This window comes from Carlito syrichta, unplaced genomic scaffold, assembly GCF_000164805.1.
Source record: "Carlito syrichta isolate Samal-C Ts95f unplaced genomic scaffold, Tarsius_syrichta-2.0.1 Scaffold303604, whole genome shotgun sequence".
Lineage (NCBI taxonomy): Eukaryota > Metazoa > Chordata > Mammalia > Primates > Tarsiidae > Carlito > Carlito syrichta.
The window spans coordinates 655,260-668,729 of NW_007247700.1; the positions used below are offsets into that span (position 1 = coordinate 655,260).

Sequence of the window (13,470 nt, forward strand, 5' to 3'; positions counted from 1 at the left end):
TGGGGGGTGGGTGTTCCCTCCGTGTTTGTGCCACTTCCAGGAACACCCCCTCTCACCTCAGTTCCAACCTGGTAGAGTCCCCTTCCGTGCCCTCAGATGAGCCCTCCTGTCTTGGGTCTACACTGTCCCTAAAAAAGGCTCAGGTTCCTTCTGCTCTTCACAGCCCTTCTCTGTTGTTCCTGTCTCGCAGCATGCCCTGTCACTGCCCCTTGGATAGTCACACACCCTCATCCTTGGCCTCTGGATAGTCTGGGTTGTCAGGACAAAACCTGTTTCGCTCCCCCATCTTTGAGGCTCATGTAGTTTGGGGATGCTAATGCCTGTTTTGTAGGGTTCTTCTGAGAGTCAGAAATAGTGAGTCTCTGGGGACTGCCACAGATGGGTGCTTAAAAAATAGGAGCTAGTATTTAGTCCAGGGCCTTCCACTACCCTCTGCTAGACAGTGAGTGCCACAACATTATTACAACATGAGCTTGGTGACCACACCACATATTAAACATTTTCTAAATGGGTGCACGTTGGATGACTACATGGTTTCTGCTGTCTGCACCCCTGCCGCCTTCTCTAGGAACACTTCCTCTCTGTGGAGAGTGAAAGCGTCTCTAATGTCAGATCTTGTCTTTCCATCCTTAGAAATCCTCCAAGTCTCCCAGCAACACCCATCCGCCTGATCCATGGAAAGCATGCCTGTTGGTGCCCGGCTTGTTTAGCCGACCCCCAGAACTCCTGTGTGCTTCCCCTGCCTGGGCCTGTTCTGGAGAGACTGTGGGTCCTTCCAGCCAGAAACTCGAGCAGGCCCAGGCCTGGGAGATCCCAATGTGCAGGGCATCTCCCCTGCATGCTCATGACCACCACTTGGGTCCATGTCCCCAGCTTCATTAGCTGGTCTCCTTGCTGCTGCTTTTCCCTTCCCCCCAGCCCCATACCCATCCTGCTTATCGCTGCCAGATTACATTTTACTCTGCCTCCCCCACTCACAGGATTAAACCCAAACACCTCTACAGCCCAGCCCCATGAGGCTCCCTGACCTAGTGGCTACAACTTGAATTTCTCTCTGTATTGCTGGTCTCTGTGCCACCGCAAGTAACAGATACATCCTGCCGGTGTTTACCATGTTTCCATTGCCTGAAATGTCTCCTCCCCACCTCCCTTGTCCCTGAATCCCATTCTTCAACTTAAAGCCTAGAAAAGGCTTCCTTCCTTTATAAAGTCATCAAGCCCATTCTGATCTCACTCTTCTGAGTCTGTCTTGTCCTTTCCTTTGTTCTTCTTTTAACAAACATTTATCAGGGACGACTTTTTTGCACATCAGGCCCCGTGAACACAAAGAAAAAGCTTGGGTTTCTGCCTTCAAGGGGCTCGCAGTGTAGTGGGGAAGACAGATGTGTAGTGAAGACTAGAAGAGAACGTGCTGAGCACTAGACACAGAGAGTGCAGTGGGCGCCCAAGGAGGGCACAGCAATGGGGGGCAGCCCTGGGAAGGCCTCGGAGGAGGGAGAGTGACTCAGGCTAGTCTTGGTGTAAGTAAGAGCTGCAGGGAGCCGCTATCAAGCAGCACATGTCTCATAGTTGCATACTGCCTTGTGTTTTTCTTCAGTTGTCTACTATGCTTGTCTTGCATTTCCATGAGGTTAATCAGCTCAAGAGCAGGAGCAGGCCTGGCACTCTCTGTTCTTCAGAGCCCAACAGCAGTGCTGGACAAACACCATGTGTTTGGGAAAGGCTTGTTGATGTGAAGCAGATAAATAATACAGGCTTCTCTGAGACAGCCGCCTGGGGGGGAACCCCAGGCCCTTCCTGTCAATTCCCTAGCTCATTCTGATCCAGGTACCCACATCTAAGTCCCCCATCAGAGGCCACTCCTCCTGTGACAGGGGTGAGACTTCATCAACACACCTGCTCATGCTGCCCCAGATGCCTTTATTGTGGCCTCTCATTTGACCCAAATACATTAATAAGAGAGTGGGAGACACAGCCCCCAACACAGAAGCCTCCCTTCCTCCTGGCCAGGGACAGGACAGCCAGAAGGATGCAGGGTTTGAGAGAGTTGGGGGAGGCTGTACATAGACAGAGGGAGCAGAAGAGAGGTGGGATCCCACGGACGTGGCAAGGGGAGAATCCCAAGAAAGAGTGTGGGGGGTGACGGAAGAGACAAGTAGGAGATACAGGTAAGTGACGGGGTGAGAATCAGAGTCAGATGAGTGAGCTGAGCCATGTGGAATCTCATCTAATGAGGGGTCAGGCTCTCAGCACCCAGCATAGAGATCTCCATCGCCCCGACGGCAGATAATGACCTAGTGTCCCTGGAAGAGGCTTAGTGTCCCCAGAATGAGCCAGGGAAGGGCAGAGAAGGCAGGAGAAGCATGAGGAGAGCCGGCGGGGCCGGGAGGCGGTTGCCACAGCAACTAGTCATCGTCATCGTCGTCATCATCGTCATCGTCATCATCCTCCGTGTTGATCTCGCCCTCCAGCACATCCTCCAGCCAGTCCTCCAGCTCCTCAGCAGAAGGCAGGTCCTCCTCATCGTCCATTTCCATCCATATGCTATCCGCCTAGGAAACGGGGTTGGGTCGGGGGGCGGGGAGCTAAGCCCTCAACAGAAGGCAGGGCCTCCTCCTCGTCCGTGTCCATCCATATGCTATCTGCCTAGGAGATGGCGGGGAGCTAAGCCCTCAGCGGAGGAGGGCAGTTCTCCCACATCATCCGTGTCCATCCATATGCTATCTGCCTAGGAGAGGGCCTAGGAGCTTGCAGGAGGGAGGGATTAAGCTTGGCCCAGGCTTCGGGCCTGCCCCCCCACTCATGATGCGCCATGCATCCTCCCTACGTCTTAGCCCCTTCCTTTCATCTGTCAGTAGCCAAGGATGCTGTCCAGGTGAAGTCTGGGCCAGAACAGTGGCAGGTGAGAGTGGGAAGGAAAGCTAGACTGGCAGGTAGTCCTCCGCCCTTCAGTCTGCTTTCCCTGCTTCTGCCATGCTGAATGTCCTAAAACAGTCCTCTCTGCAATACCCTTGGTGCCGGACCCCTGGTGGCATGCCACGGCCTAGAAGCCTAAGTTGTGACTCCTCGACACCCAGAGCTTCTCCTAACCTGCTTTTCCAGTACTGTTCTGTGATCTCTAGATGCTCAAGCTTAGAAATCGACTTGCCTTTTCCTGAACCTGATATTCACGTTCCTACTTTTGATCTTTTGAGCTCGCTTTTGTCTCCGTTTGGAAATGACTTCCTTGAATCATCGCTTGTTGAAATCCTATGCATTGTACAATCCCCATTTTATTTATTTATTTATTTATTTATTTTATTTTTCAATTTTTTATTTTTTTTGAGTTGGAGTCTCACTCTGTCACCCAGACTGGAGTGCAGTGGCCACTCCCAGCCACCGCAGCCTCGCCTGCTGGGCTCCGGCGATCCTTCCGCCTCAGCCTTCCGAGTAGCTGGAATTACAGGTATGCACTACCATGCCCGGCTGGTTTTTTGATTTATTGTAGAGATGAGGTCTCGCTGCCCAGGCGGGTCTCAAACCCGCGGGCTCAGGCAATCCACTCACCTCAGCTTCCCAAAGGCGCGGGATTACAGGCTGAGCCACCGAGCCCGACTCAATCCCCATTTTAAATATCACTTTTTCTCAAAATTATTTCTGAGTCTCTCACGCAGAACTCACACTGATTTCTGTGTCTTCCTAGCATTTTATTTGTGTCTTTATTATAAAGCATATCAGATCTAGTCTTGTGATTAATTGAATACCTGCCTCCCAAAGTAGTCTGAGAATTCTAGGAAAGACAAGACTGTGGCTCGTTCCATTCTGTTCAACATTTTGTTTTGTTTTGTTTTGAGTTGGAGTCACACTCTGTCACCCAGGCTGGAGGGTGGTGGCATGCTCATGGCTACTGCAGCCTCAACCTGCTGAGCTCAGGTAATCCTTCTACCTCAGCCTTCCAAGTAGCTGAAACTACAAGTGTGCATCCCCACACCCAGCTAATTTTTTTGATTTATTGTGGAGATGAGGTATTGCCAAGTTGCCCGGGTTGGTCTCAAACCCCTGGGCTCAGGCAATCCTCTTGCCTCTGCTTCCCAAAGAGCTGAGATTACAGGCATGAGCCACCATGCCTAGGTCAACTCAACATTGCTGAAGCACCTACTGTGTGTTCATGAGTAGACTTCTGCCCTTAAAAAGTCTACTGAAGGAGGCAGACATGAAAACATAACTAGCCATATAAATGTCATGTTCTCAGTGCTGAACGAGCTCTGGAGTGCCAGGGAAGGAGTGGTTCTAAATGAAAGATCTGGAGAGACTTCGCAGAGGGGAAAGGAGTTGACCTGGGCCTGTATAGCAGGACAAGTTCAGGTGTCCAGTCCCCCTTCTGTCCCGCCGCCAGACTGGGTGTGTGCTTCCTCTGGAAAGGCTCAATTCCTAGCTGTGGGAGGAGAGCAGGCTGCCCTGGATGAAGAGTGAGGGGTGGGCTGGGGGTGAGGGAAAGAAACTCACATCAGTAACATTGACGACTCCGATTTGTGGGGCTGACAAGTCGATGTCAAACGTCTTCTCCCAGTATGGGACCAGCTGCAGAGAGAGAGATCCAAGTATGGCAAGTTAATGGATTCTGGGAGCACATGAGTCTGGAGGGTGAGCGTGAGTGGCAGCCGAGGGATAAAGAGAGGGGACAACGTGAACTGGCAGTGGCTGGGGGGTGGGTACCGCTGTAAGCCTGAAAGCAATGGGTGGAGCAAAGCATTGGAACAGTAGGAGTCCCACAGAGAGAGTTTTAGGAGGGTCAGCTGGGAACACTGGCCCCTTCCTTCTCAGGGAAACTCTTGTTCTGGTCCTGGATCTGCTACCGATGGACATTGTGGCCCTCAGTTCTTACATCTCTAAAATAAGGTATTGACGGGGGACCCAGAAAACACCGGAATTATCTTTGGGAGGGCAAGCCCCTTGTAGTACAGGCTTTCCTCACTGGATAAGTGTTCTAGGAACCCATCAGCATCAGTGGACCAGCTAGTACTGTTGTGAGAGGCTGTGTTCAACTTCAGAGAGTTTGGGGTTTTTTTTGGACATTCTTTCAGCGTGTTTGCCCTGAAATTTCAGGATGGGTGATTTACCAGTGCACCTGCCCACACTGTGCTGAGTGTTCAGTAGTTTTTGATCAAAGACAGCAACTTTTTTTGGTTTCCCCAGATGAAAAAAGTCCTCGCCGGGCACGGTGGCTCAAGCCTGTAATCCCAGCACTTTGGGAGGCCAAGGCGAGAGATTGCCTGAGTACAGGGGTTCAAGACCAGCCTGGGTAACTTGGTGAGACCTCGTCTCTACAATAAATCAAAAAATTAGCCGGGCGTGGTGGTGTGGGCCTATAGTTCCAGCTACTTGGAATGCTGAGGCAGAAGGATCGCCTCAGCCCACCAGGTCAAGGCTGTGGTGACCGTCAGTGTGCCACTGCACTCCAACCTGGGCGACAGAGTGAGACTCCAACTCAAGAAAAGAAAAGAAAAAGAAAAAAGTCCTCAAATGGAAATATTTTGTGGATATGGAAGAGGTCAAACAAAAAATCAGAAGCACTGAAAGGCATCAAAATAGACAAGTTCAAAAACTGTTTTGACAGTGGAAAAAGTGTCTCAGAGGATGGAGAGTACTTTGCAGGTGAATGAAGTTTAAACATGTAAGAATACACAATTTTTTATTTTTATTTTTTGAGTTGAAGTCTCACTTTGTGGCCTAGGCTGGAGTGCAGTGGCACGCTCATGACCACCACATCCTCGACCTGCTGGACTTAGACGATCCTTCCACCTCAGTCTTCCAAGTAGCTGGAACTACAGGTGTGCGCTACCACGCCTGGCTAAATACACAATTTTTAATAAATTCCATTTTGGGGGGGTCCCCCTTGTATACCTGGTAATCACCAGCGTTCTGCACACTTCTGTCTGTTCTTTCAGTTACTCACCTAACAATGAGTGCTGGGTGCTGGGGATTCAGCTGAGAACGAAGCCCCTCCCCCCTGAAACATGGAATGTTCGTGTTGTGTTTCTGTGCTGAGTGTGTGCACCCGGGTGCAGGGCTGTTGTGCCTGTCTCCTCCCCAGAACCCTGGTCTTCTTAGGAGTCCACCAGGCACATGCGCTGTCAGTCCAGCCTCTGCTCTGCGACTTGTGTGCATGTCTCATTCGATTCACTTCCCAGCCTGTTTCTCTTGGCTCAGCATGCCCTTTCTATGCACAGTCCCCTTGAGCATGCAACAGGCACAGCCCCTGGGGTCCCCCAACACTGAGATGGCAGTGGGACCTCTGACAAAGCCCTGACTAAGAAAGTTCCACAGTCTAAGGCCTCAGGACAGCCATGCCTGAGCCACGCCTCTTACCAGGGGGAAGTCATCAGGGTCAATCCAGATGATGCTAAGATCAGGGTTTTCAGTGTTATCTTGGGCCACAGCCTTGAGAGTCTCTAAGAACTCGAAGCCATCTTGGAGGGAACGCAAGTGAGCAGTGTGAGGAGAGGGACACAGAGGAAACCGGAGGCGTCCAGGTCTACCTCCCTGCTCCCTAATCCACAGGTCTAGCTCTGGGATGCTTGCCGACTCCCAGGAATGCCCCCTGAGTGAGGCCTGTGCTCCCTCCGTAAGCACACCCTTCTCCACACCTCCCCTGTCCAGCCCAGTGTGCCGGCCTCACCGGGATCGGCTTCCTCGGCAAAGGCCACGATGTGGATCCCATCCATGTCGTCCTCCTGTTGGGAGGCGAGAAGGAGGGCAGGTGGGGGGTGCTTACTGGACTCCCTGATGTTGGGGAGCCCAGAGAAGATCCTAGATGTTTGCTGAATCTGAACTTTGTGGAAGTCCAGCTTCCGGATGAGATACGTTCTGTGACAGTGACCCTTTGCCAAGTGACACTGTCCCCTTCAGCTCCAAGGCCCCCGCACCTCCTCTGCTAATCCCTTTATCCCCAGAGCCTGGGCTCCTCCCTTGTCATCTCATCCACTTATGTCTGCCTCCCAAATCCTGACGCACTCTTCAGAGCAGAAGACCTCCCACCTTTGCAGGTGCCCTGTTTCTTTAACACGTGGCATGAGGAGGGCGGGCTGTGTCTAGGGCCGGCGCCTGCAGCCCCCTGTGCTCCCAGAGGGCCCAGCCCTGGCCAGGGGCACTCACCCAGGTCTCATACATACTCTCAGGCTTCAGTTTCCTCAGGGTTGATCTGGAAGGGGCAGACAGAGGGTCCCTGCTCAGGGAGTGGGAGGGATGCTCCCCGCCAGAGAGTCCCCATCACAGAGGCTGCCTCTGGGTCAGGCCCAGGGCACAGACAGCTTGTAGCCCAGAACAAAGCCATCTGGCAAAGCCTAAGCTCTGGGCACCAGGCCCAGATCGCTGCATGGCTGAAGCGGTGGGAGAGGGGAGAGTGGGCAAAGGGATGGGGAGAGAGACTCTGGGGAGAAAGGCAAGGACTGGACATCTGGGTGTCCACTCATTCAGTCATTCATTGTCAGCCACTCACTCAGTATGACTGAGGGCCTGATATGTTCTAAGCACTATTTGGGTGCTGGGTACAGTGGAACCAGGCAACATGTTCCCGCCCTGATGAAAGGGCCATCATCTCGTGGGAGAGAGTAAACAGTTTTTACAGTGATGGATGGGTATTTCCAGTTGTGGAGGACTGGGAAGGGAGAGAACTCTGTGCGTATGTGGGGCAGGGCTTTTCAGCCTTGGTACGATTGACATTTGAGGCCACAGAAATCTGCTGGGGGAGGGGGCTGTCCTGTGTACTGTGGGGTGTTGGCAGCATCCCTGGCCTCTGGCCACACAATACCAGTGACACTCTCCACAACAGTGTCTGCATGGCAGACATCCCTCGAGGGCAAGATCCTCCCCCCCCCACCCTAGAGAACCACGGTTGTAGGGTAACATATTAGAAAGAACACCACGGTTAAAATCCCAGTTCTAGACAGGCTCAGTGGCTCAGCCTGTAATCCCACGCCTTTGGGAGGCTGAGGTGAGTGGATTGCCTGAGCCCGCGGGTTCGAGACCCACCTGGGCAGCGAGACCTCATCTCTACAATAAATCAAAAAATCAGCTGGGCGTGGTAGCGTATGCCTGTAATTCCGGCTACTTGGAAGCCTGGGGCAGAAGGATCGCCGGAGCCCAGCAGGTCGAGGCTGCGGTGGCCGGAAGCGGCCACTGCACTCCAGTCTGGGCGACCGAGTGACACTCCAACTCAAAAAAAAAAAAAATCCCAGTTCTGACACTCCCTGTGGACCTCTTTCACTGAGGTTGTTAAAAGGATTACATATCATAATTGAGCTACAAAGCACCTTGCAGTTCCTGGCAGACCACAGGCACTCCACACTTGTTTGTTGACACTCCACACTTGTTTGTTGACAAAGACCATGTAAGTCAAAGTCAACATCACAATGAATGATATACACTTACGGGGCCCTTCTCTGTGTAGAGCTGAGGGCCAAGTACTGGGGTGCAAAATTATCAGTGAGTCGGTGAGCACGGATGCCCAGAAGGGCATCACCTCCAGGTGAGACTGGCTTTCTGGTTGACCAAGACCCGCCATCCGACTCACACATGGTACTCCAGCCCTAGGCAGAGGCCGCCGGGCGCAGAGCAGTGCCCTCGATCCCTACCTCCGGTGCTCCTCCACAAAGTTGACAATCTCCTCCTCACTATTGGGTTTGTCTGGGATGGTCACAGGCTCTTCCATGAAGGCCTCATAGAAATCGATCTCATTCAGCTTCAGGGTCAGCTTCTTTGCCACCTTTGGGAGAGGGAACAGGAGGGGAGTGGAGCAGGGAACACAGGGTTACAGTGAGAAGCAGTATTACGGGGGAATGACTGTTAGGAAAGGATCCTGAAAACCAGGCCCTTGTCACTGCCACTATGACAGTGGACAAGTGTCTGGACTTCCCTGGGCAGCTCTAAAATCTGTGGGTGGGAGGAGCCTGGAGTGGGGTCCCCATGCCTCTGGGAGAGGAGGCTGAAGGGCAGCTTAGGGGCATGAGGGAGACCCAGTACAGCCACAGGGAGGAGAACCTTGCTGTCGAAGGTGGCGAAGAAGGGAATGTAGGGATGGAACTCCTCGGCTGCGTCCTCGAAGGCTTTGTAATCTGAGGGGGGAATGGAGAGTCAGTCTCTGGGAACCAGGGCTGCCAGGGCACCATCCCCTTCTGTCTGTCCCCAGATCTTTGGCAGAGGGTGTAGTTTGAGACCACTCCCTCTAGTGCTCTGAGAAAAACTAGGGCTGTGGGGGGGGCAGGCGGGAGGGGTGGTGGAACACAGGTGGTGCCTGCTGGGAGTCTCCCAGAGCACAGGGAGGTGGAGCAGTTGATGGAGCTGACAGGAGTTAGGGGTGGAGATCTGAGACACCAGGTGGGAGGTCCGGTGGAGGGGGCACGGGGGAAGGGGGGCACTGAGAGCTACCCACGTTCTGAGTCTTTGCTCTTGAAGTAGCCAATGAGCTTGATCTCATCCTCAATATTCTCAAACGCCTGCAGCTCCCGATCACCCTCGATCAATTCCACAGGGTCCTCTAGGACCTGGATGAGCAGGGACATGGAAAAGAGTGAATTTCCGTTCTCAGGAGTGGACCAGAGATAAAGGATCTGGAGAAAAGACAGGGGGACCGGAAAAAGGGGCTAGACGTCCACGGAGTGTGCTTGGGTGTAACGTGCATGTGTGTTGTGTTTTGCACACATGTGTGGTGCGTAACGTGTATGTGGTGCGTGTGATGTGTGCTGTGTGGTGTGCGGGGGTGTGGCGTGTGTGTGCAGTGTAAGGCTGGGGCTGCCGAGTGCGAAAGCAAAGCCGCCGGGTGCAGCGGCGTCCTCACGTCCAGCAGAAACTCCACCAGCGTGTCTGCAGACAGCTCCCCGTCGTACTCGATGACCTCGTCCCCCTTGAACACGTAAACGCTGTCCTCTTCAGTCAGTCCTAGGGAGGGGGCCCGAGGTGAGCCGGGCCCCAGGGCCCAGCCACTTCCCTGCCCGGCACTGGGCGCCTGGGCCCCCCGAGGCGGGCTTGGCCCCAGGGGCTCCTTGGGGGAGGCTGGGGTCGCGCAGGGCGGGAGGGGCGGGAGCAGGGCCCTGGAGCTTTGAGCAGCGTGTCTCCCTTTCTCCGACTGCCGTAAGTGGACGTGAATATTCTTGCCACCCCATCTGAGGACTCGCGAAGCGGACTCCCAGTCCAGCTCTTTGGCGGCTATTACGGACCGGATGACCTCATGGTTACTAACCGTGCCTCCCCCATCCGCATCCGGAGCCCCGGCTCGGGCCCGTGCTGCCCCCTGGTGGTCGGGCCCTGCAACACCCAGCCGCGGCTCTGGAGCGGGAGGGGTGGGAAGAGGCCTTTGCAGAGGCCTGGCCAGCCCGGCCTGTGTCCCGGCTTCCCCCGTCTTTCTGGAAGTTGAGCGTGGGTCTCTCCCAAGGAATAGGAAGCCGGCCCCCAGTCTCTCATTTTATTTCCTGCCCGCCTACTTTCAGAATAGACATGGTGGGAGAGTTCCCCAAGCCCTCAGATCCTCCACCCTGGGCCTCCCCTAATCTCAGTGCCACTTCCCCCTTCCTGCTCCTCCCTCCTCTCCCTTACCTAGCTTCTTGGCCACAGCTGCGTCCTTCTCAGAGTCCACCAGCCCGAAGCCAACACCCTTGTCTTCTAGGACTTGGGCTGCTAACTGGAGGAAGGGGTAGGGTTGAAATTAGCCCCTGGAGTTCTTTTTTTAAAAAAATCTTCTTATTTTTTATTTTAATTTTTTTTTGAGTTGGAGTCTCACTCCGTTGCCGAGACTGGAGTGCAGTGGCCACTCCCGGCCACCGCAGCCTCCACCTGCTGGGCTCCGGCGATCCTTCCGCCTCAGCCTTCCAAGTAGCCGGAACCACAGGCGCACGCTACCACGCCCGGCTAATTTTTGGTTGATTGTAGAGAGGAGTTCTCACCAAGTTGCCTGGCTGGGTCTCGAACCCGCAGGCTCAGGCAATCCACTTGCCTTGACCTCCCAAAGTGCTGGGATTACAGGCTGAGCCACTGAGCCTGGCCTGGAGTTCTTACTAACCCCTGTTCCCCTTCTCATGCTTTCAAGTTGGGTCAGTGGGGGTGCAGGAAATATGAGTTGACCTTGACCCTATACTAAGATCCAGAATATCCCCCATTCCCTGGAACCCCACCTTCTGTCTTTGGTTCCATCCACTGCTACTTCCTGAATATTTATTATTGCTCATTTGTGATGGGCTTGTTATATTGAACCAAAAGGCACTGTACTCGAGACTTCCTGGTTCTTGAGGGGTGCTGCGGGGTCTGGCTTCAGGGTAACTGAGGGCCCTTTCACCCTGCAGGGTTGGGCCTCCCTGGATGGAATCATCCTGGTCAACAGCCAAACTCAGTGTGGGGGTGATCTTGGGTGTCCCTGGGATTCTTCAGAGTAACTCCCCAACAGGAGGAATTTGGGGGGGCAGAGGGTGGTGGTGGGTCTGGTTACATGGCAAGGGACAGGGGAGGACCAGAAAGCTGAGAGTAGAGGTCACCACTTGTATCCCAGAGGAAGGGAGGCTGCGAGACTGGACCTCTCCTCCCCCTCACACTCCACTTCAGCCTGCCTTTGAGGTGAACAGTCCACCCTGAGCTTCCTGCCCGCAGAAGCCTTCCAGTATTTCACTCAGTTCTGGATCACTCTGCTGGAGGCACAGCTCGTGGCTTTACCTCACGCTGCACAGATGCAGGCACCGTGATCTTGGGGAGGAGAAGGGAGGCAGTTGGCAGGCGGGTGTCTGGAATAGCGAGCCCTCGCGATAAAAATACTCGGCTCATTAATCCGATGGCAGGTTCCAGCACCAGCCAGGACCGCACAGACGAGAGCCTGGGGTTCTGGCATCTCACCCTGAAATGTTCCATGCTCTGGACAAACTGGGGCCCATCTGTACACCAGGCCAGCGAAGGGGCTGCAGAAGCTTGAATAGGGAAACTCAAACACACGCCAGCACCGGGAGGCGGGGGGAGTGACCACAGTTCCCAGTGTCCCCAAGCACAGGCTTTTTCTTTTAATGGCAACCATTTTTATTTTGGGCCAGAGTCATTCTGGGGGTGAGAAGACTCTTCCCACAGAGGCAAGATGGGGATGGCATTTGAAGCCCCCCTCAACCATTTCCAGTGAGGGCATCTGGCTTGATGCAGTGGGGAATGGTGGGGTTGGGGGAGGGCACCGGGAGGTAGTGAGGCATGGCCTCCCGGAGATATCGAAGCATTTAGCCATTAAATACATGACATGCAAGTAAGACATCAATAACATTTACATTTAATGCTCAATTTAGACCTTTTGGGGGTGCAGTCCCTAAAGTATATGGAGGGGACATGTTCTGGCCAGGAGAGTATATACACAACCTGCAGTTCACCCCTCGCCCCCAAGTTCCTCTCTCTTTTCCCTCTCTGTCCAAACCCCAGGTAGGGAGGGGAAGCCCCTGCAACACCCCGTCTGAAATGACTCAAGTATGACAGTACTTTCAGATTCCTGTGTCTGTTTCTCATCTGGCTAAGAACACATGCCGCTTCTGTCCCGCAGGATCGTGCCACCCCGTCGTCCCTTGCCCCCAGATCCCATCCTCCAAGATCTACATGGCAGAAGAGAGGGAGGGCAGAGAGGGGCTAGGGGCCACGCCAGCCTGCAGCTCCTCACTCACCTCCAGGATCAACTCCTCCATCTCGAATTGTCTCTGTGAGGCCTTGTCATCCTCAGGGGGCTCATGGTAGAGGAGGGCCAGCACCTCATACTTCTTGAACACGTTCTTGTAGTTCTTTGCGTTGACGTTGATCACACGGTCCACACCATCATACTCGGGGAAGTCTAGCCCGTCCTCTCCCTGCACCCCGGACTCGGGTGTCCCTAGCACCAGCAGTAACAGCAGTGCCAGCCGCAGGCCCGGCACAGCTCTGGCCCCCATCCTGTCTGTAGCGTGCATGGAGGTAGTGGGATCTGGGTCGACTCTCCTGGTCCAGGAGAGGTTAGCTGGGGTTGGGAGGGGCCCGTGGGTGTGGAATCCTGAATCAGGAGCTCAAGGTGGGGTTGGGGTGGGGAACGGCCCAGAGTACTGACGGAGGACTCTGCTGGGTCCTGGAGAAACTGCCCACAGAGCCAAGAGAAAAAGGGTCAGGATGAGGCATAGGAACAGGGGGCGGGGAGGGAACTGGAGCTGCCCCCTGAAACTGGCACTCCTCGGTCCCCACCTGGTCCTGTCTAAATATGTCTCTGTGGTTGGCAGGAGAGACGATAACCTTCTGAGGCCAGGACAGCTCCGTGAGGACAGGATTCCTCCCGTCTCCCATGCCTCTCCCCAGGTTCCCAGGGGCTCCTTCCCTCCCCCGCCCCCAATGTCCAGGGCTTCTCAGCCCCCATCCCCATGCTGGCTTAAGAGCTCATCGCCATATTAAGAAAGCAGGAGAGAGAGATGCCGGAGCTAAAAATAAGACCAGATGAGTCTGAGGTAAATGAAGCTGGGCAGG

At 54.3% G+C, this 13,470-nt stretch overlaps 1 protein-coding gene across 2 annotated transcripts; it reads right to left on the reverse strand.

The window, feature by feature from the left end:
- Positions 1-1,900: 1,900 nt before the first annotated feature.
- CASQ1 (calsequestrin 1) lies at positions 1,901-13,462 on the reverse strand. 2 transcript variants are annotated; one of them, XM_021712701.1, is made up of 12 exons: positions 13,230-13,403; positions 12,651-13,127; positions 10,570-10,654; positions 9,815-9,915; positions 9,410-9,521; positions 9,019-9,092; positions 8,613-8,743; positions 7,135-7,180; positions 6,659-6,713; positions 6,349-6,449; positions 4,486-4,560; positions 1,907-2,552 (listed from the first exon to the last, which is right to left on the reverse strand). In XM_021712701.1, exons 2-12 carry the CDS (start codon positions 12,927-12,929, stop codon positions 2,406-2,408), a joined length of 1,206 nt encoding a protein of 401 aa, XP_021568376.1. In that variant the 5' UTR covers positions 12,930-13,127; positions 13,230-13,403; the 3' UTR covers positions 1,907-2,405. The 2 variants fall into 2 exon arrangements, with proteins under 2 accessions (XP_008056911.1, XP_021568376.1); XM_008058720.2 differs by having other exon boundaries at positions 1,901-2,552; positions 12,651-13,462.
- Between the last annotated feature and the right edge of the window lie 8 nt (positions 13,463-13,470).

Bases quoted from the DNA above. Each gene is read 5' to 3' on its own strand.
- CASQ1 (XM_008058720.2), bottom strand. From the start codon at position 12,929: ATGCACGCTACAGACAGGATGGGGGCCAGAGCTGTGCCGGGCCTGCGG. The intron at 8,744-9,018 runs GTTCTCCTCCCT...CCTCTCCCAAAG, and splicing joins TCGCCACCTTCGACAGCAAG to GTGGCAAAGAAGCTGACCCT. The intron at 2,553-4,485 runs GTGAGTTTCTTT...CCCGTTTCCTAG, and splicing joins GAGTCGTCAATGTTACTGAT to GCGGATAGCATATGGATGGA.